The 26,719-nt window shown below is 28.1% G+C and overlaps 1 protein-coding gene across 6 annotated transcripts in view; it reads left to right on the top strand.

Moving 5' to 3' along the window:
* LOC656715 (metabotropic glutamate receptor 2) overlaps positions 1-26,719 on the top strand; it is a 419,913-nt gene that overhangs the window by 388,300 nt on the left and 4,894 nt on the right. For all 6 annotated transcript variants that reach the window (XM_064354798.1, XM_064354797.1, XM_064354799.1 and 3 more), the window contains 7 exons: positions 7,869-8,018; positions 10,280-10,413; positions 17,934-18,259; positions 23,280-23,442; positions 23,500-23,713; positions 26,184-26,335; positions 26,402-26,594. In XM_064354798.1, coding sequence (XP_064210868.1) covers positions 7,869-8,018; positions 10,280-10,413; positions 17,934-18,259; positions 23,280-23,442; positions 23,500-23,713; positions 26,184-26,335; positions 26,402-26,594 — 1,332 coding nt within the window. The remainder of the gene's footprint in view (positions 1-7,868; positions 8,019-10,279; positions 10,414-17,933; positions 18,260-23,279; positions 23,443-23,499; positions 23,714-26,183; positions 26,336-26,401; positions 26,595-26,719) is intronic.

The raw sequence follows: 26,719 nt of genomic DNA, 5'->3' as shown, positions 1-26,719 counted from the left end.
AAGCTATCAACACGCTCGGATGCGTTCAAGTCAGCAGAGTCACGTTTATACAGGATTTAGGGAATCTAGAATACATGTTACATCACGTTTCGTGAATTTTTCTACACTTCATGTACTTTGCCGTTTAGACTTCTGAATCATTAATTTTCACCTCATCCACACTGAAACAAATCCTTCGTGACGCTGAAAACTTGATTCGAATTTATCTTTGGAACGCTCTCTAATACCATGTTTCTAAGTTTATCGCTTACGTTTCCAAGCTCTTCTGTCAATAGATATAACACGTAGAGATATGGCTTAATTGTCGTTCAACTCGAACTTTATCGAAAAATGCTCGCCATTTATATTGGTTCAACAAGTTCGCTCAACCTACAATATTACAAAAGGCGGAAACATTTTATATTACGACAGTTTTCATATTATATTCTCATTTCTTTATTGCACTTTATTTTTGCCAATTAATTTCTTTTTCGCTTTGTTCCTTCTCCTGTATATTTCGGAGCTACTGATGTAGTTTTATTTGCAGGCAAACATAACAAGAAGTAACCGACAATCCATAATATTACATGTACTCATTTGTTTGCCTAGGGTGAGCTCGTTAAAGCTAACTAAGGATTTAGATCTCTGTTGTAACAAACTGCCGTGTTAATAATGGCTTGATTTTATTATCCTGTTGTATAATTAATGGATGAATAAAAATGTAAAACGAAACAGATGCAGATTAAGCCACAAGTGCCCAAGGGGTCCAAAAACTCAAAAGATGCAATATTATTATGTAGGTAAAAAGTTATCTATGTCAAAAAATTCAACAAGTATTTTCCAAATCTCGTAGGCAAATATCATTTTTTTTGTTGCGCTCACTCGTTTTGGCAAACAATATGGTCGTTAAACAAAATCGGTTCTTAGTAACTGATTACGTAATAACTGAAAGGTATACTTCAATTTGATGCTTTATTTTATAAAAACTTTTATATATTTTTCTCACTTTTTTCAAAATTTTTCAATTAAAATTAATTAATCATTCTATTAGTATTAGGTAGTAATTACCATTTCTAATTTCCTTAAAAACATTAATGTTTTTTGTGCAAAAAATCGGTAAAAAATTGTCGCTTATCCAAAAAAATTATTGCATCATTTTTGTATTAAAAATTTTTACTCAAATTGCAATAACACTAAAAAATTACATAATTTCGAGCAAAATTTTTGCATTATTTTTGCTGGTTTTGCTTATAAAAGCTATTTTTGCAATACTAAGTACATTTGAAGCAAAAAATTAATAAACTAGGGCTGAAGAGTATTACATTTTCAACTGTTTCAATTTTTACAGAAAAACACAATAGATTCGAAGAAGAAGAAGAAGAAGAATTTATTAATTAATAGGAAACCTAGTTACAATAGTTAAAAATAAATAAAAAATTACATTAGTGGATAAAAGTCACACTTATTGCACATTTTTCTTCACATAATCTTTGATTTTTGATTTAAATATAGATAGAGTACCTGCATTTCTAATATTGTTTGGTAACTTATTATATTCATTAATACCCTTAAAAAATAAAGATAACATTGTTTGTCGGTAATTTACACTTTGAACATTAATTTTGGAAGAATCCCTAGTCTGGTAATTGTGTACACTATTTCTGCAAATAAGATATTCACTGAAATACTCTGGTACTCCAAGCTTAATTATTTTATATACAAAAATCATGGTAGAATAATACAGTCGTTGCGTCACAGAAAACCACATTAGAGCCGATAACATACATTTTATAGGTGTTAAGCGGTTACATCTTAAAATTATACGCATTCCTCTATTCTGAAGCTTTTGCAGTTGTACAACATGACTAGGCCGTAGCAGGTACATAAGTGTGGCACAATAATCAAAATGTGGTTGGACAATACAATTGTAAATTAAAATTCTTGTTTGCATTGACACATGCGTAGATATTCTTAAGAAAAAAAACAATTTCGTCCTAATTTTTATACAAACATAATCGAGATGACTCTCAAAATCGAGCAAGCTATCTAGGTAAAATCCTAAATACTTACATTTATTAACAAACTCTACAGTTATGTTATATATGCTTAAATTAATGTTGGCAAAATCAATTTGGTTGTATTTATATTTAGTTGTAAAAATTATAGCTTTAGTTTTGGACACGTTTACTTTAAGTTTATTTGTGTTAAAATATTTTTCAAGTATTTCGAGAGCCTTGTTCATTTTTTGAATACATTTATCAAGATCAGTGTCATAGCATGCTACCAATGTGTCATCGGCAAACAAATTAACAAAATCACAATCACAATAGTTTACAATGTCATTAAGATAAATTAAAAATAAAAGAGGGCCAAGAACGCTACCTTGTGGTACACCAAATTCACTAGACACTTCATCAGACAAAACGTTATTATATTTAACTTTTTGTTTCCTGTCTGTTAGATAACTTTCAAACCATTTAATGACATTACCCCCAATACCATAGCACCGCAATTTAGTTAATAAAATATTTCTATCGATAGTTTCGAATGCTCTTTTAAGATCTAAAAAAACTGCTACTACATATCTACCACCGTCAATTTCTCTTTTAAATTTGGTAACAGTTAACTGCAGGGCTGATTCACAAGAGTGATTTTTTCTAAAACCTGACTGATTTGTAAACAGTAATTTATTTTTATCAAAATATTCTACTAACTGATCATATACTGCTCTTTCAATCAATTTTTCAAATGTGGGTAATGTATTAATAGGTCTAAATTCTTCAGCTTTTGAAGTATTAGCAATTTTTGGTATTGGAATTATCGTACTAGTTTTTAAAGCATCAGGGAATTCACCCTTATCAAGTGATGTATTAACAAAATGTAATAGGACATGACCAATGACATAAAAAAAATGTTTTAATAATGTGGGATTAAAAAAATCATATATATTAATTTTATTTTCGAAAGATAAAATTATACTTTTGAGCTCTTTCATTTCCAAAAGTTTAAAATTACAAAACTTACTATTTACATGTATGTTAAGTTGAAGATCAGTTGTCGGCATAACATTATTGCAAGTAATACTATTGGCTATGTCCTTAATACTATTTACAAAATATAAATTAAAATTATCACAGATTTTTTTATCACAGCTATATGTTTTGTTCTGATTATCTATGGGAAATATCACAGACTTTGGTGCATCACAGGTAGGTTTACTAATGAGTTGTTTTAACGTTTTCCACATTTTTTTTGGTGAATGTTTATTATTGTCGATTTTCTCGTGGTAATATTTATCTTTTTTACATTTTATCAAATTGACAACTTCGTTTCTTAACTTTTTAAAATTTAACCAGTGAATTTCCCTTTCCGCATCAGCAGTTTGCTTAAATTTGCGATATTGCAGGTCTCTAGCTTGCGCGATTTTGGAGACTTCACTATCATACCATGGCAATTTTGTATTAAGCCTTTTACAACATATTGGAGCTACTTCATCAACAATATTTTTACAAACAGTAAATAAATTATTGTACAATAAATTAACATCTACTGAACTTTGATCCCAATTGTGTTTCATTATTTTATCACATATTTTTATAATGTTAATTTCGCTAAAATTTCTGTAATAACGGTAGTTTATTAATTTTTCAAAGCATTTATCTTTACTATATAACATTGTAATGAAAATTATATTATGATCACTAATTTTAGGAGTGACAAGTACATGTGAATTTAAATGAACATCATTATAAAACACTAAGTCAATTAATGAACTACTGTTTAGTGTGCATCTAGTTGGATCTTTTACAATTTGCTCCATGCCATATACTCGCGCAATGTTTTTTAATTGATTTACATAGTAACTATCTGATAAGAAATTAATATTAAAATCACCTAATATGATACATCTATCGTTGCTAAATAAATCACAGTATTCTTCAAATAATTCAATAAATTGACGACAGTTACCACTTGGCGACCTATAGACACAGCAGATCTTAATTTTCTTGTTTTTAAGATCAAGATCAAATTTCAAGCTCCAATAATTTCCTTCACAAACTCTGGTATCAATAGACGAAACCTTCACATCATTTCTCACATACACCATCACACCTCCAGTGTACCTATTTGAAGAATCACACCTTAACACACTGTAGTTTTGTATTTGAATTTCAACGTCCTTAATATCTTCTGTCACTCTTGTTTCACTTAATATTAGTAGTTTTGGCTTCACTTGATTCACTAGAACAACTAACTGATCCTTATGCGGCAGGAAACTCTGAACATTCAGATACAATATGCAAGGTTCTTCATTTGTCTCTGGAGATACTTTCTGATTCGTGTAGGTTATTCTGCTTTTTGGGAAAAAACTGATATCTTTTAATCAACACATCTTCCGGCCAGTTGTCTGGATTGTACAGGTGTTCCAGAAGCCGACGATCTGTGATAATTTTAAACGATATGCTCCTAGCATCATCTCTTCTAGTAAGTTTCTCTACTTCAATAGTCTCATTAGGGAATATTTTGCTTAAATAGTCTTTAACATCTTCTTCTTTAGTTGAGTTTTCGAAATTTCCAGCGTAAATATATGCCTTCCTATTTGCTGCTGTAAGACCTGAAGATTTCTCTGTATTAGCCTTACCACGCACACCGGACCATTTTTTGTTTATTCGTCTTTTTGACTGTATTTGTATCCAGCCATTAGATGAGCGGTCATTGTCTCTTTCTACTTTTTCTATATCGAAATCAGCTGTCTTCACTGTTGAATTATTATCGCGTAGTTTTTTTGGTCCTACATCGATTAGATCTTTTTGCTGTTCTCTCCTCGTTGTTAAATTTTTACTAGGAATAGTTGTCTTCAATTTACTGCTGTTGGTGTTGCTGTAACCACTATCATCCCTAGATCGTTGAATTTTAATTTCCTGCGTTAACGTATGAGTATGGTTAGGTCTTATCTCTACTCCCGAAGAAGGAGTGAGCAGCTTAATAAGATCTATATTAGATGACTTCAATACATCAACTTCATTACGTAGTTTTTGGATCTCATCTTGAAGTCCCATAGTTGCATTTGTTACAATTCCTCTTACCAGTTCAGAGAACTCTTCACTTTTTAGAAATTCAAGGACATCGTCCGATTTTTCTTCCATTCCAGTACAACATATTACTTGTTCATCATCAATCACTTCAATATTCAGTCTTTCGACACACTTAGGGTGAAATACCCTGTCACACTTGATACATTTTGGCCCTTTATTTGCTTTATTTCGGCAATATAAACAAAACAAATCAGGACGCGACATGTTGCGTTCAAGTAGGCAACCAACCGAGAAAATTTGGAAAAACTCTTTCTCATTATATGAAGTGTTCTTCAACTAGATAAATTTGACAAAATACAATTTTTACAGAAAAACACAATAGATTCGAGAAAATTTGGAAAAACTCATTCTCATTATTTGAAGTGTTCTTCAACTAGATAAATTTGACAAAATACAACAAAAAAATTTAAAATTATACATGGAATCGTATATCTGAGACACTCTTACCTCAATTTAAAATTTTATTGCGTTTTTTTTTCTAGAAATTCATTTAAGATGTTACCAAAAAAATTCTTATAATATGTTTGTAAAGTCAATTGTTCAAAAATTAATTGTTTAATTATGTAGTTGCAGAAAATTACTACTTCTTACCTCATCTAAGAACAAAGAATGTTTAAATGTTGTTCTGTGATAAAAATCCTTAAAAAATTCAAATTAACGTATCTTTGAGGCTATCAACAATTATATTAATATTTTCAAGTCTTCAATTATATTTCTAGTTTATATTCTTAATTAATAAATTTCAATTAAAAAAAATATAGAAAAATTCTAAAAAATTCGGTACATAGAAAAAATATTAAGTATTTATTAGCGAATCATATTCATATAATAACCATTAAATGTTCAATTTTATATAAAAAAAGATTTGTTGCTATGTAAAAAAAACATTTTTTGGTACAAAACAAGACTTGGAATAGCTTTTTGTTTACCTCAATAAGAAAAATGTAATCAACTTTTGCAACTTTTCAAAGAGTTTGAAACGTTTTTTAACAATACCGATGTGAAGAGCAATAATTGAAAGTTTTTTTCAGTTTTAAAATTTGTTAACAATTATTTAAGAAACACAGTGGAAGAAAACTCATCTACACGATATTTCAAACGAAGGAAAACAGTGGAAAATACCTAGTTGACAAATTTTCTAAAGAAAATTCAGTAATTTTGTACATCTATTTCATTTTTTAATTTCTTGAATAAAATTAAGCATTCTTGAAAAAATTTGTTTTTTTATATAACACATTATTTGCAATCGAAACGGCGAGGGCGGCAGTCCATAACCATTTAAAAAAAAAACATAAGTTTGTATTGTTGTAGCTCATTTCTGGAACATAATGTATATTTAAAAATAAGTTTACATAAAGCTGTGGGTTAATATTTACATGTTGTAGAACAAAAATAATTTTCTAACATTTGAAACCAGAAATGGACTTTTTCAACTCGCTGTATACTTGGTTAAAAAATTATAACTATAAAAAAAGTTTGGGTTGAAGGTTTTTGCTTCAAATATTAATTTCAAAAATATTTTTTTATGTTCTGAAGACGAATAATTTCAGAAAAAAATAAAGTCGCAACTAAAGCAACAGTATACAGGCTGTCCCGTTTTTATTATCCGATAAATCTACTTAAAGGCCACAAACTAAAAATATTTTTATTACACACAGGGTGCGGTATACAGGGTGGTGAATCAAAGTTATATTTATTTAAATAGAACACCCTATATATTTTTGAATAATTAGAAAAATAATAATGTATTTTTTTATAAAAAGACCACTTTTTGAAAAATCACTGCAAGTCGCCTATTAATGTTTTTCGGAAAATTTGCAAAAGAAAAATTCAAAATACCTTGTACTTTTAGGAAATAGTCGAATTTTACTAGAAACACGGAAATAATGCACAAAATGTACAAATGCCAAAATGCAAAAAATTGAATAATTATTTTTTTTTAATAGAACACCATGTATTTCCTTAGACATATCGAAAGCATTTTAATGTAATTAGTCACAGTACATATCACAAAATTAATTATCATTTGACTATCAGATCCTCTTGTAATAAAATACATTTATTTAAAAAGTCTCGAAAAATCTTTTAAATTTGCTATGCACATCATTAGAAAGCTTATTAAAAATGCTACAAATGCATAAAAAAATCATGATGTTCGATTTGAAAAAAAAATTGTTATTTAACTTTTTGCGTTTTGGCACACCCTGTATATTATCTGCGTGCCTTAAGGTATTATAAATTTTTCTGTTGCAAATTTATCGGAAAATATTCATGAGCGGCTTCGCAGTGATTTTTTAAATATTGGTCTTTTTTATAACAAAAAGTTGAATAATTTTGAAACAAAAAGAGAAACCTATAATAGTTTATAAAAAGATACATTATTTTTTTGCCTAGAATCTAATTATGCAAAAATATTTATACTGTATACAACACCCTATGTATAATAAAAATATTTTTAAATTGTGGATTTTAAGTCAGTCTATCAGAAAATAAAAACGGCATGGTAATATTTTAAATAACAAAAAAGTTATAGACCGATTACACACTCCTGGTTCACCACTGAATTCCGCAGATGATAAAAATTAAACTTTTCAAACGGCGATCAAATGTAATTTTATTGTAAAACCCAATGCATTGCAGATGTAATTCTCCCACACGTATGTATGTAGTAACAAACTCTATCTAGCAGAATAAAATGCATATGTAGTTGGGAAATATGTCACATTCCTAACAGATGTTATACACGGTTTTCACATCTTCGTGTTCATTGAAAAGTTGTTTCTTTATTTTCAGGTTTGAGCGGTGACAGGTTCCATTTTGACAGCAATGGAGATGGTCCCGCACGCTACAACATCATCCACTTCAAGCAAGTATCCAAAGGGAAATATCAGTGGGTGAGAGTTGGGGAATATGTTGAAGGAGAACTAAGACTGAACATGTCAGGTAAAAATTTCTTATTGTTAAGATAAATAAATAATTAAGACAACAAAAGTGATACAATTTTACTGAAAATTTGTTTGGAAATTTTAAACATTTGACGCCAGTTTTCAATGGCTTTATGTTTTATGTTTCCGCTCGCTCTTTGTGCTTTAGAAATATTGAGCATATCACAATTCGTTCTCCCTTGCTGTTTAAAATCTTTTACAGTGAACTCTTTGCCCTCCCATTTGTATTTCACACATGCGACAAAAGCAGAATAAACCGAACTTTGTGGAAATTTTTAGTTGCCACCATTCACATGTTTGTCTTTGAAGTGTTTGTAAGATAAAAGCTTGAAATTTGAAAATAGCTACATACGGGTGAATAATTATTAGAAACCGTAAATTATTATTTATTTAGGTATTAAAATCTGAAAATCTAGGATATATTTTTTCTTAATTCTTACTACAGGAAAAATAAAAAATTTATTGTTGAACCTAAAGATTGTTCTAAATTGCTGTTGTAAACTTTGATTGTTTTTTCGTAGAAATTACCACCTCAGCATTATCACTATTTTTTTATTCAATTAACATTTTTATTTTCAGTACATTTTTTGTACAGTTTGTCACCAACGAATTTTTCCGAAACTCTTGCAAAACATTTTACAAGCATTTACACTTTTTTCACAAGTTTAATTGCTTCAACAAATAACAGGTCTACTGTTCACTGTTTCTAATTTTATTATGTTATTTACTAACATTCACAGTGAGAAAGTTATTCATTTTTTAAAGTGAGTTGACTAAAATAATGCTTTGCATTTGCCAAGGCTTGTGAGTTTTCAGAAGGAAAGAAACGCAAATAAATTAAAACATGACATTCTAAATAAAAAACCAATACCTGAAAATGAAAAGATAAAAAAAAATTAAACTGGTATAAAAATAATAAGATTAAAATTTTGTAGATGTGATTTGTAGACTGAAAGAATGATAAATTAAAAAACTATAAAACTGCAAAATAAGAACATTCAGAAATTAGAAATTTGAAATATAAAATTATAACAACTAAAATCTGAAAAATTTAGGAAAGGAATATGGAAAATGAGAAATTAAGAAAGTATAAAAAGCTGAAATACTGAAAATAAACCTAAAAACTGTGTGATGAAACGCTAAAAAACTATAAAATTAAAAGACCAGAAACCTAAAAATATAAAAAATAAGATGTTAGCTCAAAAAAGTAAAATATAACACCCACTTTTTTGTTTTAAAAAAGAACATAACTCATAAACTTTAAATGCCCAAGTTACTAACTAAAAAGTTATAAAGATATAAAGATTTTTCACTTAATTTGGTACATTTTTAAGTTTTGTGAGAGGATCTTGCAAGCGAATTGAGTTTTTGCTGAATTATTGATCGATTATTCATTTCTGGGACAAATGAAACACCAGTACACCGGTTTAAGGAGCAGTCTTTCTCACTGGACGGAATTTCGCTTTAGATGCAAATAAAATGATCAATTCTGTAATTTACGTAAATAATTTTTTTCTTCCAAAGTCAAGGCGGCTTCAGAAATTTTATGAGACTAAAATTGTTTAAATTAAAATAATAATTCAAAATAAAATTAGAGCATGCATATTTTTAAAAATTAAAAGTTCAAACACTGGCAAAAAAACTTTAGCGCTGACAAACTAAAAACACAAAAAACGAAAATATATTGAGACTGAAATTCTAAAAAACTAAGCGACTAAAAGACTAGGAAACTGGAAAGAAAAAACACTAATAAATTGAAACATTAGATTTTGAATACAAAAATCAATCCTCTAAAAGACTGAAAAGTAAAAAAAAATAAAAATGGGAATAAAAAAACAAGTGATTGAAAGCGTGATAGTAAAATTAGAATAGTAAAATCACGAGAAACTGAAAAACTGAAGAAATCAATAAAATAACACATTATAGGCAAAAGAGAAAACTAAAGGGCTGAAATACTGAAAGCCTAAAAAACAAAAAAACTTTAGATGCGAAATAAAATAACTATAAAATTGGAAATTTTAATGCCATGATTTTAAATTAAATAATGATTAAAAAGATTTTAAAAAAATCTTATTTTAATCACAACTGTAGGATGTTTATTAAAACTATTTAGGATTCAAATATTTAAAGTAGAAATTTAGGAAAAATTAAAAATATTTTCGAGTTTTAAAAAAAGCCCTTAAAAATTGCGTGTTAGAAGTGTTTCAGAAACTCCGGTCTCTAATAATAATTACACATCAAGGGTCGATCTATTTTCAGAGATACAATTCAAACTTGGTCATCCCAAACCTCCAGAGTCCGTGTGTAGTTTTCCATGTGATTTGGGTCAAGCTAAGAAATACGTCGAGGGTGAAAGCTGCTGTTGGCACTGTTTCAATTGCACACAATATCAGGTGAGTAACAAATTTCGCAATTTTTGTGATTTAAATATTGTTTGTTATCTGCTGCTTGTTAATTACGAGCTAATTTGTAAAAATTGGAATATTTTGTTACATTTAAAACTATCTAAATAGTTTTGCATCGCTGCACGTCAAAGTAAAATGTTAGCAAAAATTGATCATATTAAATTGAATTTTCTTTGTTACCTGTTCAACTGTAACAAATTAAAATTTTATTACATTTATCCCCGTTTTGTTTCATTTCCCTGCTCTGGTCCAATTGTACCAGTTTAACAAATCTCGATGTCACTGACTCAAACAGCCAAAAGCGTTTATTAAAAAGCTCAAATTTTTATATTTACTATTTTCATGTTACAACTTTTCCACCTAAATTCCACCTACATTTTTTAGATAATGTAGAAAATTGAAACAACGTTTTTTTCCATAAAAGGAGTGTTTTCGAATTTAAAATATATGCCAAAGCAAAGCAGAATTTATCAAAAATTAACATGAAAATGCATTATTTTTGCTTATTGCTCTGAAACCAGAGTTATACAAGGTGAGTCTTTAATATGGGCGTACTCGATTGCACCAAGTCTTTAACAAGCCACTAAATAAATTTAAAAATGCTTTTACCAAAGCAAAGCAGAAAATTGCTCAAATTATCTCGTTTACTCCTAGAATGCATTCTTTTCGCTTGTTCTGGTGGATTAAAAACGTTTTTTTATCGAGAACTTCCTCAAAATTTTGCAAATTCAAATAACTTGTTAAAAAAGCGTACAAAATGGCAAAGTTCTTTGCATTTTGAAATGTTTTCCAAAAATAAACTTACACAATATAAAAAAAATCTATAAAAACATTGCAATATAACAATTTTTTGTTTTCACAAAATCAGAGCCTTTTTCACTAAAAACAAAATAAATTTAACAAATTTTGCCAAAATATGGGAGAAAAAACAAAATCTGACGTTAAAATGCATTACTTTACTCGTTTTTGAATTATTTTTTTTTAACCGAGAACACACTGAATATCGTGATTTCGTCAAGTCAAAGAAAACATGATAATATTAAATTAAAACGACGCTATTTTTAAATACTGAAATTAATACAGTTTCTTTTTTCTGAAAAAAATTGATAAATTCGCAAAACTTTGCCAATATGAGGCAAAAATTCGCAACATTAAGCCTGAAAACGTATTACTTTTACTTGTTATGTTATCAGAACTTTTCTAACGAGAGAAATTAAGGTAGGTCTGATTTGAAATGCATTATTTATGGTTATTTGGATGCGCTGAGAACGATTTTTACCAAAAAACTTACAACAAAATGTTAAGTTGCACAGTTGTTATTGGAAAATTTTTTCCTTATTTTTATGAGCTTTAAACGTTACTAAATTTAAAAAAATCGACAAGAGAAAATACAAATAGTATAGCTATTGCATCTAAAAGGCCATCATTTTTGTGGATTTTTCAAGAAATTTTGAGGGAAAAATTGAAACAGAAAATAGCAAAATTGTTTTCGGTTAGGAAATGACTAAACATTGAATTTGGAACATTTTATCAAAAACACAAAATGGAAAATTACAAAGTTACGTACAAAATGTGCTATTCTATACAGATACATAAATAAAATTGGAAAAATTTGCAAAACCAAGCAAAACATTCCAACATACAAACAAAAACAAAAATACGTTTTTTTTGTACATTTTTATTAAAGAGAAGCGTTTCTGAACCAAAAACAAAATATAATTTAAAACTTTTTTAAAAGCAAAAGGAAATGCATTTTTCTTGTTCGAATGATCTGAGACCGTTTCTACCGAGAAGATTTTGGTAAAATCAAGTAGAAATTTAGTTTTGTTTTTGTAAAATAAATAAAAAACATTATGAAAATTTCATCAAAATTACATCGCAAATGCATTATCTAAAAATTTTGGAGTATTTTATAATTTCAAAAAATTGTGCCAAAATATGGAAACCACTAAATTATTTTTTTTATCAAAAATCATCAAACTAAATCTGCGTTAAGTCAAAACAGAAAATAACAACAATGCATCCGAAAATGCGTCTTTTTTCCAAATAACTTCCAAAATCAAAAATTTTGCAAGGGAGAATATCAAAAAGTTAGACCTAGAAAAATGAACGTTGTTGTCACTTATTTTTATGATTTTATAATTTTTTTAGAGAAACTGGTAGACTAAATTACATAAAAAATATGTCATTTTCTATTCGTTTTCAAATATTTTTTAACAAAAAAATTACAAAATTTGATAACTTTAGCCCATATCGGAGAAATAGACCTGAAGTCCTTAAAATGCGCTTTGAAAACTATTGGCAAGCAGTTGTACACTAACAAATAATCAATAATATAGAATTTTACCAAAAAAAATTGTTCGGTTTGTTTAATATTAGTTTGTTACAAAATGTTTCATTAAATCAATTTAAAAAAGTTTTGCATTATTTTTTATTTGTTTATGTATTGTTCTTACACAAAATGTTGTCATTACGGTACATTTTATTTTAGAATAAAAATTTAAAATCTAAAATAATAAAATCTGTTTTTAATTAAGTAAAAGTAGAAAACACAAAAATAACGGTACAAGTTAATCAATCTAATAAAATCTATGGGGTGAGTCCGCTAAACGTATCTTTCACTGTATCTCAAAAACCTTTCTTGTTTATTAAAGAATAATAAATTAATAAAATTATGATAATAAAAATATTATTGATCGAAAACTTATGTTTTCTAATGTTATTTTACAATATCGATACTTAAGTAATATTTTTGAGCAAAAATTTCGTACTAACATTACGTTGATTTGATTTTTTAATTTTTACTTTAGGTAATAATTTTTTGAGACTAACGTCAACTTTTACAAATTTTTATCACAAAACAACATTCAAGCATCGCTTGTTCTTGTTCTTGTAGCTACTTCAGAGTAATTAATTAACTCAATAATTAATTAATTTTAATTATAAAAAGTAAGAGCAAACGTCTGAAAAAATTCACAGACATAGAAAAATGGCAAATGGGATTATTGGTTTTCAAGATATAGTAAAATTATGCACAAAAATGACTACTAGTAATTAAGAATCTTTTTGATTTCAAACTCGTCTGCTTTAAATGAAATAGTGCAAACAGAGATTAACCTGTCATTCTAATTGTAATTAAAAGACTAGTAGATAAATTATCGAATTAAATTGTTTATCCATGTTTTAACAAACATAATTAAGTTTTTAATTATTTTGTCGGTTGTCATTAGAGCCTTACAAAACATGATTAGTTCTAGATGAGACATGTTTACTGCCTAAACCTGTCACCTAATTATCCAATCCAATTCCCAGCTATAATTGAACTCGATACGGCAAAGTTGTTTAATTCAATTCCAATTATCTGATAAGATTTGAGTGTGACTCTATTCGTTCAATTTCATTAGTTGCCGCTTTTCACTAATTCAATATATTTATTAAGGGCATAAATATTTTAGGTTTCCTATAATTACTCTAGTTTACAGCGATTTTTACCAGCTGATGAAACCAATGTGTAAATTAACCCTAAGTCTAACACTGAAGTCGAAAAAAATTAGAACCTCAAGTTTTTTACACATTAATTATAAAGTATCGGTAATGGGTCAGACTATCTCTATTTTTGCACTGATTAGTGTCAGTTTCTCTTATTGTAATCGGCTAACGTATACTCAGTGTCATAAAAATTACAACACCAAGAAAGTACAGGAATTTTTTGATGAAACTTGACACAAATGTTAGACTATTGGCGGGTATTAAATAATTAAAATTTGAATGTTTTTAATCAGGTGATAAAAGAGTTTTTACCACTTAAACTCTTTTACCAGCAAAAGTTGTTCTTCCAATTTTTTGCGTTCCTAACAATTTTTAAAGTGTTTTTTTAATTCGTTTAGTTTTAAGTGTTATGAAAACAAAAATATGCCTAAAGTAAGACAAAAAAAACTCACAACAATTAAACAAACTTTAAAGAAGCACAATTTTTGGGCTACAAATAGGGTTTTTTCATTTAGAAAAATTGCTACTTGTTTGTATAGTAATTCAAATACCATTAGGCGATGTTATCAGTCGTTGGTTAGGAAGGTTCAAGAGAAAGCAGAAGAGGAAACAGACTTAAAAAAAAAACAAATAAAGTCCAAAATGGTCATTTTCAGATTATGGCAATAATTCAAGTACAAGAAAAATTTCTGACCAATGTTTAAATTCGAAGGTCGTCATACTTCACTTCTGACTGTTTAACATCGAATTAAGTCATTTGGACTGATTTTTGTTGGATTTCCTAAGTATGGAAGGAATGAGCAAAAACACAGCTTAAACCTGACACACCAAACCTTTTATTTGGAAAGACGTGTTTAAACCACAAAGTGGTCATCCTTATGTGAAAATATACACTGTATACAAAAGTATATAAAAGTATGATGGGTCAGGCTTAGATATGCGTTTTTGCCCATTCCTCCCATACCAACTAAATCCCATAGGAAAGAGTCCAAATGACCAATTTCGGTGCTAAACAGTCTGAAGTGATAAAAGACGACCTTTAAACCCACCCATTAGGCAAAAATTTGTATTGTAATTAAATTATAGCCATACTCCGAAGACGACCATTTTGGACTTCATTTGTTTTTTTAAATGGTATGCTTTCTCTTTCGCGCTGTCATGGGCCTTGTCCAGTCTGTGACTGATAACATTGCTTAATGATGCTTCCATTTCTATTCAAACGATTAGCAATTTCTCCAAATGAAAAACTTCTACTTGTAGTCTAAAAATCATGCCTCTTTCAAAACTGCTTAAATTGTTAGTAATTTTGATTTTGTCGTTTCCAGTATTAATGGCGCTTTTAGAACACTTAAACCTAAACGGATTTAAAAAAAAACACATAAAAAGATAGTCAAAAAAGCAAACAATTAGAAAAATAACATTTCCTGGTAAAAGAACTTAAATGTTAAAAACTCCCTTACCACTTGATTAAAATCGTTCAAATTTTAACACACAAAAAGATAGTCAAAAAAGCAAACAATTAGAAAAATAACATTTCCTGGTAAAAGAACTTAAATGTTAAAAACTCCCTTACCACTTGATTAAAATCGTTCAAATTTTAACCATTTATTACTCGCTAATAGTCGAGCATTTTGTGCCAAGTTTCGTCAAAAAATTCTAATTCCTTCTTAGTGTTGCATTTTTTATGACTTTGGGTATGTTTTTACCCAAAAACCTTGGTATACAAAACAAAGGTTGTTAGCGCTTAATCAACATTCACTTGACGATATTCTAAAACAAATAAAATGTTTAATAATTAGTTTATCACAGAAACAACGAATGCCACACTTGACACCAGAAGACCTGGTAGACAAATGTAACATAATTCAGGGTGTCCCTGTGAGTTGGGAAAGTCCATTATTGTCAATTATTAAATGTTAGAAAGTTATTAATTAGTAATTATTAAAAACTAATGTTTTTTTTAATGAAACACTTTTTTGCATTTTTGGTAGCTTTTAAAACTAAGAATTTTAATCCTAAACTTATACACTTATTTATTTATTTTTTTTATTTTTAATTAAATGTTAAAGTCAAATATCTTATTAGTAATTAACTTTAAGTATTTAAAACTCGATGTTCTTGGGTAGACAATTTAATAATCTTTGAAAAGAAAAAAAATTGGGTGTTCTATTTAAGTTTTTCAAACTATTCAACTTTTAACAAACTTCCTAATTTTTTTACGCTCCTAAACGCAAAGCACCAATTAATTTCAACTTCATGTTTTCTCTTTAAAGTCTCGCTTTTTTGGGAGTCTTAGTTTTTGAGTAATACATTTCCAGAAAAAGCTTTTTTTGTTTAAAAATAAGATATTTCAAAAACTAAGCCAACTCGGCCAATAATGTTTAGATTAACTAAAATCATCAACTAAAAAAACTACATAAAAAAATGAAAAACAAATATGGGTTGTTCAATTTAAAAAAACAAATCCTGTATAGTTTTAAAAATAATTTTATACAAGATGTCCCAGCGATGCAAAAAAGTCCATTACTGACCTTTAAATGTTAGAAATTTAATCTATTCTTACAAGATCCATAAATACTAACCCCCCTGACTCACCTAAAGTTATTTTCAATATGTTTCTGAAATTAGCTAGAACCTATATTTTCTTGCATTTTTGCCACTGATATTTTTAAGTTAAATTGATATTGGTCGATTTTGCATTATTTTTTAAATAATTTAATTTTTTCGACGAAAACACGCTTTTTAAACAAAAACATTACGAAAAAATAAGAATCTCAGAAAAGTAGAACTTTTACCACTTTAAAGATAAAAGTTCAAACTTTATATCTATTATATCTATTGTTTCCGTAGTCGAAAAGTGAAATTTTAAGCTAACAATAACTTTATTGTAACCCTTAGGCCATTATTCCTCATTTATTACAGTAAAAAAACTAAAATTTCTATATTTTTTTAGTTATTAACTTTGGGCATTTGCAACTTCATGTTTTTAAAAAAGACACCTTTATAATCTTTAAAAACTAAAAACATAAAATAGGGTGTTCTTTTTAGCTTTTTCAAATAATTTAACTTTTAACAAACTTCTTAATTTCTGTATGTTTTTCATTACAATGCGCTAAACAATTGGAACAGACTTAAGTTTGAACTTTTCCCTTTAAAGTCCAACTTTTCCGCAATTTTTCGTTTTTATTTAATAAATTTTTAAAACGTGTTTTTGTCAAAAAAATCAAATTATTTTAAAAACTAAGCAGATTCAACCAACACAAGTTTAGATTAAAATCATTAGTATTAAAGGTAAGATTAGCAATACATGCAATAAAATTTAAAAATTTCCATAAGACATAACTTTCGTCTTTTTTTAATATTGTCACACTCTGTATATATACCGCAATATTTTAGTAAAATGAAGCAAAAACGCAGCTATAATTAAAAAAAAGAAGAAACCATTATCTCCAATAACAAACAAGTTCTGGAGCTTTTTCGTTGGGGTAGCCTGTATGAGGAAGAGGGTTAGTACAATGTGTTTTTAAATGATTCTCATCTAGTCAACTTTGAAATTGGTTTACATGTAAAAAAAATTGTGCCGCTCTGCTTAATTAAATTCTCTGTCAATAAATGTCAAAACTGTCAATTGAAAAATTTACAAATTGTCAATTAATTTATTTTAAAAATTTCGTTAAATTGCAACTAAAATATTACACTGTGAAACAAACGAAGCTTATTTCTGAATTAGAGACTTAATAAATGGAGAATGGTAACATTCGGTGTTTAAATGCCTGTCATTAATTGTATAAAGCGGCATTTCTGATTTTACATGGGAAATTCACAGACCACTAGATGAGAATCATTTAAAAACACATTGTATTTACGGTTCTTGGAACGAAAATAATGAACTGACTAACATTTAACAGTCAATAATAGATTTCGCTGGGAAAACAGAAAACAAAATCAATATAAATTATATAAAGTCTTTTGGTACAAGAAAAAAAAATGTTAACTAGTGTTATTTATCATTTTTTCAGATTCTTCACCCAAAAGATCCAACTCAGTGCATCGCATGTCCCCAAGGAACGGTCCCTGATCCACATCATGTCCGTTGCGAGGATATTCCTGAAGAGTATCTGCGACCAGACAGCGGTTGGGCAATCGGTGCAATGGCATTCAGTTCCACAGGAATTCTTATTACTATGTTCGTTTGTGGGGTTTTTATCCGACACAATGATACTCCAGTTGTGAGAGCATCAGGAAGGGAATTAAGCTACGTTTTATTGGCAGGAATTCTTATGTGCTACAGTGTAACTTATGCTTTAGTTTTACGACCAAACGACGTTGTCTGTGGAATTCAGAGGTAATTAAATTAACCAAGCTTTTAGCTTTTTTTTACTATTTTCCATTTATTACCAGAGAAACTTTTCTTGTTACAATTCACTCTTTTAAAAGCAAGTAAATCGCTTTGCTTGTGGCAGTTTCCAGACAAACTACGAAGAGAGTTTTGCAGTCTTATTATATCTGATTCTGTCATAATTTTTTTTTAAATAGTGTATTGTATTTTCCTCAAGTCACTATTTGGAAAACAATTTTCTTAAAAATATATAAATCGAAAATTACAAAATTTACATTTCACAAAATTCGTTTTAAACTTTGTAATAAATTTATATCTTGTACTAATTATAAAATACAGGGTGTATCAAATATACCTGTGTTAATTTTACCTCGTAATAAAACTCATCAAATACAACAACTTTTCTATAAATTGTGCAAAATTCCTATAATTTTCACTGTTTTACTCCCTTCTTTTGTGCAAATGAATCAGTCAGTGTTTATTAATTAGTCTGTATTCATAGCAACAATTATCATATTACTATCATAACAAAAATAGTTCGGCTCTTTTAATTTTGTAGCCATAGGGGGGTACACGTTTCAGCATGATATCGTTTTCCAAATTTTAAGTAAGTTTAAAACATAATCAAATCTAAAACAAATTGGTAAAAATTTACATTAACATAATTTCAGAAAATAAATACTACACATTAGTTTGTGATTTTTTCCAAATCTTCTGTAGAGTAAAATTAATGTGAAAAAAAATTAACACGTAACTGTTATTTTTACATCACTGATTAATTTACAATTGATTTCAAGAGATAAACGTGAAATTCATAATGTCAAAACAAAGATATTTTGATAAACAAATTTTCTTTGCAGCTAAAGCGATTTTGATTGTACCTTAAAGTTAAATAAGTAAGTAAAACATTAATAAAGACACTATTTTTGGAATGCTAAAAACTTTATTAGGTGTCAAAAAAGATTACAAAAAGCGAAATTAGGTAGTTTAGGGTACATATTTGATTAATTCCTGCAGCAGCAAGAATAAAAACTTAATTTTTATTGCAACTTTTTTTATTTCATAGAATATTTTATTGCAATACATTTCATTACAAAAACAAACAAATAAAACAAAACGTTAAAAAACGACACCTTAAAATCTCTACTGCACAAAAAAATTATCACAAAGTTAATTAATCATTGAATTTAAATAATGATCTAAATATACGCTTAAAATTAGTTTATTTTTCTGTAAGAATATACAGGGTGTATCAGAAATACCTGTGTTAATTACAGCATTCATCAAATACAACACCTTTTCTGTATAACATTTTGTTCAATTTTTATTCATAATTTTTACTGTTTTCCTCCAACAATTGTCATTGTTGTTTTAAATTGTTTAAACTGTCCGTTTTAATCAAAACAAAAATAGTTCAACTTTTTTATTTTTGTACCTATAGACTGGTACACGTTTCAGTATGTTGTCTTTTCCAAATTTTAAGTAAATTTGCTTTTTTTACTGACAAATTACAAATAGAAAAAAAATTATTATTTGTTGAGCTCTGTTCCCTGTTAAAGACATACGCATTTCTGATACACCCTGTATTTCAACATAGAAATTGAACATGGTATATATGGAAATATATACTAATATTAAAATCTGCCACTTCTGCATTATCAATATTATTTCATTTAATTAATTGCTTTTAAATTTTTTTTTGCTTTAGTCGAAAAAAAAGAAAAAAATTTGAAATAAAATATTCTTGAAAAAAACACATTTTGTAAAGTACCCTTAATGAGGTTGGTACTAATTAGATTTTTCGTAAAATATTAACTGTATAAATAAATTTTTATCTAGTTAGCTGTCTCTCTATTCGTAATTTTATACCTATTTTATGTCATTTTTCTCCTTTTTGTTATCTGTTTAAAGTGATATGTTTATATTTATATTTATTATTTATAATTTATAATTAGTTGCATTGGTTAGCTGATTTCATAGATTATAATTAATCTGTGAAGTTAAGCAGCTCTGACCCCGGTCATTCCTTGGATGGGTGACCGGATAATGTAATGCCAAAAACATCGCAACTAACTCGTCTTTCGGAGGAGACGCTAAAACTCCTCGTTCTGACATAAATATAAAAACTTTTTTGCGCAACAATTATTTAAAATTTAGAACCGCAATTGTTTCAGCGATAAAATACAGAAAAAACGAAAACTGTACTTTCGATCAAAAAGCAGAAAACCTGAAAAATGATATTTTAAATGGACCTGCACATATTTTTGGTAATCATTCAAAGTGCGCTACGTATTTTTGTAAAACAGTTGGTCAAATAACAAATGCAGTTGCATATTCTGACTTTAAAAATAGTTCCTTGTTTGAGTTGTTCATGCAGGCATTAAAACGAGTTGCAAATTTATCTTCAAGTCTATTGTATGATGTCGATAATAATTCTGTTGAGTCATTTAATTCAGTAGTTAACAAACTTGTTGGGGGTAAAAGAATAAATTTTTCAGAACGCGGTTCTTATCATGGAAGATGCTTTGCGGCAGTCGTAAATATAAATAACAAAAACAAATTTGTATTTAAAATTATGGAGAAAATATCAGGGAATAGTGGCATTTACACCACAAAATTTTTAAATCGCTTATTAAAAACCAAAGAACTTCAAGCTACAAAATTAAATAAAAGAAAAATTCGTATTCAAAGTGCAGATTCGGATTATGGTGCGACTAATGACATAATAGACATGCCAACAGAAACATATGACAAAATAAAAAATGAGTTCTTGAATGATTTGGCTGCTTGCGATATTTTAAAAATTCCTTTGTTAACAATTGGTCAACGTAATAATGAGCAGTGGGATAAAGAAAGAAATAATAGAATAACGGCTAGTAATTTCGGAAGAATTATTAATATGAAATGTACGACCAATACAGCGAATGCTGTAAAAGATATCTTGTATCGTGTGGGATTATCTAAATTTAAAAAATTACCCGAACCACTACAGTGGGGAATTGATAATGAAGAGAAAGCAAAGGAGAAGTTTGAACAGATCACAGGTATAAAGGTAGATTCATGCGGCTTTTTTGTTGATAAAGAAAAAAAATTTTTAGGTGCAACACCAGATGGGTTAGTGGGTTCAAATGCTATTGTTGAAATTAAATATCCATTTAGCGCAAGAAACACAAATATTAAAACTGCCATAGAACAAAAATTGATTAAATACTTAGAAATAGATTCTCAAGATGATAGTAAAATAGTTTTAAAAGAAAAAGATAATTACATGTATCAAGTACAAGGTCAGCTCCACATTACTAATCGCCAAACTTGTTATTTTATAGTGTACACCTCTACAGATTTAAAATATTGTATTATTGAGAAAGACGATAGTAAAATCTTGAAAATTTTTATATGAATGCCATGTTACCAGAAATAATTGATTCAAGACATAGTCGCAATTTACCATTATAATAGAGCATAATAAAAAAGGATTTGTAAATAATATTTCAAGTTTAGTTTTAGAGATTTTTACATAAATACATAATATGATGATAAGCATTTTAATAATAATTATAATTTTTAATTTGAACAATAAAAGTAAAAAAAAACTTCCTCAGTGGGTTGACACCTTGTCGTGGTGAGGGGGGAGCTCAGTAGTTCTATCACAAAACCTGTGCAGAACGAAGCTAAGTACAACCAAAGTTTTAATCATCTTTTTTTATATTTTTTTTAAAACAGGAATAATTTTATTATTAAAAGTATTCAAAAAAATAGCGAGCGTGATTACTCGTATTTCAAAATCTCATAAGATACGTTGATAGCAGTGTCTACAAAAAAAACGTAATGCAAATCTATAGGTACGTAATTATTTTGTTAAAAAAATTAATTCTGAAATCATGTGCTTTAATTTTATACCACTATTAGAGAAATCGCTAAAATTCCTATTTGTGCCGATACATTTCTCTGTCTTGAACAAATGCAATAAAATTATTATCTTGTGGGTCACCCCAATGGTGGTTACCTCCAGCGGTGCGTCCTAAACCCGTCATAAATCTTCTTCCAGCTAGCTAGGCATTCGAAGAAGGATGCATTAAAAGTTGCCTACTTACAATTTAATTTTTGCTTTATATCTAACAATTAAGAACAGTTAACAAAAATCTAAAATATCTCAGGTCTGTATTTTTAAATTTCCTATAAAATGGTTTTTTTAAATTCTCAATACAATGCACCGTTATCAAAAATTCGTATCAACTTCATTAACAGACATTTTATTTAATAAAAAAATATCTAGGCATTTATTTCAATCAAAAATGAATCTTCGACCTACATTTACTTATAAAGAAACACTGCAAATGTCAAGAAACTCTTCAAGTCTAAATTTGCGGCTAAAAACAGTGAAAACAGTTTACACGTAAAACGTATGCGCCAGCTCCCAGAGGGTCTAGAGCCTTATTAAGCCGTCGGTCCCGGTCACTACTAGTGGTCGTTAGGTCAGGTCAGAGGCTGTAGATGCGACCTGAAAACTCTGGCACTTGGGTGATGGCGTTACCACCATACGCATATTTATATTTATATTTATTTTTTATTTATAATTATATTATATATCCTAATTTCCAACAATACTTGACGTGTTTAAGCTATGTGTATTCAGATAAGATGAACGAATAAATTATTATTATTATTACTATTCTAATTATTATTATAGAATTGCAACAAAGTAAAAAAATTAGAAAATTGGAAAACTGACACTATAAGACAGTAAATCCACCAAAAAGTAGAAAATTTTGGAAATAAATATGAAAAAAAAAAATTAAGAAAGCTGAAATACAGAAAAACTTAAAAACTGTAAGACTGAAACATAAAACACTAAATATTAAAAATATATTCTGTTTTAAATTAGAAAAGTTAATCACATCTTTAATAAAGGAAAAATACAAAGTATATATAAATATTTACTAGCCAACGTTGATTTTCGTATAATTTCTAGTTTTGTAGTTTTAGTAATTGTAACACAAATCAATGAGAGTTTTTTTCATTTCAGATTTGGTGCTGGCTTTTGTTTTACTGTAGTTTATGCTGCACTTTTGACAAAAACCAACCGCATTTCTCGTATTTTCAATGCCGGAAAGCACTCGGCAAAAAGGCCAAGCTTTATTTCACCCAGATCCCAACTGATCATCTGTTCCGGACTGGTTGGAGTCCAGGTAACTAAAAGCACTTACATTGAAAATTATGCTCTCTTTGTCGTCTGTCTCTTGCAGGTTCTCATAAATGGAGTGTGGATGGTGATTTCGCCGGCTAAAGCCATACATCACTACCCTACGAGAGAGGATAACCTTTTGGTGTGCTCCTCTTACATTGACGCCTCGTATATGATTGCGTTCACTTACCCGATCTTCCTCATCGTCATCTGCACCGTTTATGCAGTGCTGACGAGAAAAATTCCAGAAGCGTTCAACGAGTCCAAACACATAGGTAAAGTAATGTCATTCCATTTTGCAAAGTTAAAAGGTACAAAGTTTGCAGAATACTACCGACTGCACCAATTTAGTTTGTAACATATTTTACACAATTTTTAATCTTCCTAAATTGATTTCTAATTTAAAATAAGATTAGCAATTTTAGTATTTATTTAGTATTTAATAGTTTTTTTAATTTTTTCAACCTTATAGTTTCTCACTATTTCAGTTAACAGTATTTAATTTTTCTAATGTTTTGTAATTGGCCCCTATTTTAATGCTTTAATAGGCATATTAACGAACACACTATCATAATATAATAAGTCCAATCATAATGGTCATTATTTAAAGAAACATTTTTCGAAAATATTTAGGTTGTCAAAAAGCGAATCTGCGTCCGTATTTTTGCAAATTGACGTATTTCAACTAAAAAAAAAATAAAAAGATAATTTCTATTGCAATAAATTATATAACAAAGACAAACAAACAACTACACGAACTACGTTTTGTCAAAAACTTATGTTTAATTAGTTAACTGAACGTAAAAAATATTGTATTAAATTTGTTGTTGTGAAATTATTTTATTTTATTTATAGTTTCGTTTTTATTAGTTTTAATTCCGTAAGAATCCGTCTCAACCTAGAAAATAAACTCACTGAATGGCAATACATATTAGTACTAAAATCAGACACTTCTCTATTATCAATATTTTTTTCATTGAATTAACTTTTTAAATTTTAGTAGATTTTAATTTTCAGAATTTTTTGAATAGTTTGTCACTAACTAATTTTTCCACTAATCCTGAAGTATACTTTACAAAAATTTCCACTTTATTTAATTGCTTTAACAACTGACAGATCTACTGCTTTTAATTTTGTTATGCAATTTATAAAAATTTATTAAAAAAAAAAATTTAATTTGGCTTTACTAAAATAAGGCTTTGCATTTTGAAGGGCTTGTGAATCTTCAAGAGAAAAGAAACACTAATAAATTGAAACACAACATTCTAAATAAAAATGCAATACAATAAAAAAACTGAAAAATTAAAAAAAAATAAACTGGTAAACAAAAAAATTAAAAAAACAGTAACTAAGTGACTTAAGAGTGATAAATTATAAAACTATAGAATTGCAAAGTAAGAACATTAAGAAATTGGAAAACTGAATATAGTGGTATAAGACAGTGAAACAACGAAAAATTGAAAAATTTAGAAAATATGAATATGAAACGTTTAGAAAGTAAAAAGCTGAATAAACTTGGAAACTGTACCTGAAACATTGAGAAACTATGAGATTGAAAAACTGAAAGCCTGCTAATATAAAAAATAAGAAGTTTTTTAAAAGTTGAATAACTTGGAAAAGTTAAATAAAACACTATTTTTTTTGTTTTTGCTTCTCAGAAATCGTTAAATTGTCTAAATGAAAACATAATTCATAAATTTCAAATGTCCAATTTAATAATTAAAAGGATATAAAAAAATTTCACCTAATTTACTACATTTTGCAATTTTGACAATTCTACTTAGATTATATTTTTAGTCCAAAATCAAAATTGATTCAAAAATTATTTACAATTAAGAAATAATTCAATTTAGTGAATTATTTAGAATTAGTGTATGAATGTTTTCAAAAATTAAAATTTCAAACACTGACCAAAGAACTTTAACGCTGAGAAACTAAAAACACACAACAGTAAAAAACATTGGGACTAAAATTTTAAAGAACTAAGCGACTAAAAAAACTGAAAGACTGAAAAAACTATAAAACTGGAAAAAAGAAACACTTATATATTAAAACATTAGATACTGAATAAAAAAGCAATACACTAAGTGACTGAACACTAAAAAATAGAATACAAAAAAACTAAAAAACAGTAAGATTAAAATTCTGACCTGATATAATATGGAGAAATTAAAAAACTAGAAAGCTGAAATACTGGATGACGTAGAAACAAAAATCTTTATATGTTATGATTCTAAACCAAATACTAAAAAAAATAGGAAGGTTAAACACAACTGTAGGATCTTTAAAATTCATTTAGGAATTTAAGAAAAATAAGAAAAACTTAAATATTTCCATTTTTAACAAAACAAATTTATTTCGAGTTTTAAGAAAAATCTTCAAAAATTGCTTGTTAGGAAAGTTTCCTAAAATCCGGTCTCTACAAATTATATTTCCATACAGTGATTTCTTTGTGATTACTACAAAAAATGAAATAATTTTACAACTTCATATTTTGGGTCGACTTCTTTTTAGCTCATCTGTACGATAGAACATTTTTAGTTTTTTACAGAACGCGTTTTGTTTGTTTTTGAAATGGAATTTGTTGCAATAAGAATCATGTTTCTATTTTTCCTGGTGTAGGAATTAAAAATTATAATGTCTCCTTTTCTGCCACTTAAATTTTATAACAATAACAATAATAATATGTTTCGCTACAAGTGCAAATTTTTGCCAAAGTTTAAAAATTGTTGTTTTTTGTTTTAGGTTTTACAATGTATACAACTTGTGTCATCTGGCTGGCTTTCGTACCTCTGTACTTTGGAACAGCCAATCACGTAGCTCTTAGAATAACAAGCATGTCGGTTACTATAAGCTTGTCTGCAAGTGTTACTGTGGCTTGTTTATTTTCACCAAAGGTAAGATTTGTTGTTAATAAAATAATTATAAACAGTGTTTTAATATAAAATAATTGTGTTTTTCAGCTTTATATTATTTTGATAAGACCAGAACGTAACGTCCGCCAAAGTATGATGCCAATGCGTTACAGTGCTATCAATAAAAGTTCAGCTACAACTGGTTCTGGTAGTATGATGGCTGCAGTCATGGTAACGGCAGCTACTTGTGATCAAAAGCAACAAATCCAAAAACATGTACCTCCAGTAGAACAAGATGAAGGTTTGTATTTTTTACACAGAAATATAAACTCACTTTCGAAAATTTTGCATTTATGTTGTCATTTACATGAAAACTGTACATTCACAATGTCTCAAAAAAGAAACAGTAGTTTTCGAAGCAATTTT

The sequence above is a fragment of the Tribolium castaneum genome, chromosome 2 (genome assembly GCF_031307605.1).
Source record: "Tribolium castaneum strain GA2 chromosome 2, icTriCast1.1, whole genome shotgun sequence".
Classification (NCBI taxonomy): domain Eukaryota; kingdom Metazoa; phylum Arthropoda; class Insecta; order Coleoptera; family Tenebrionidae; genus Tribolium; species Tribolium castaneum.
Note: the sequence above shows the minus strand (reverse complement) of the source record. Positions and strands in the feature narration are given on the sequence as shown.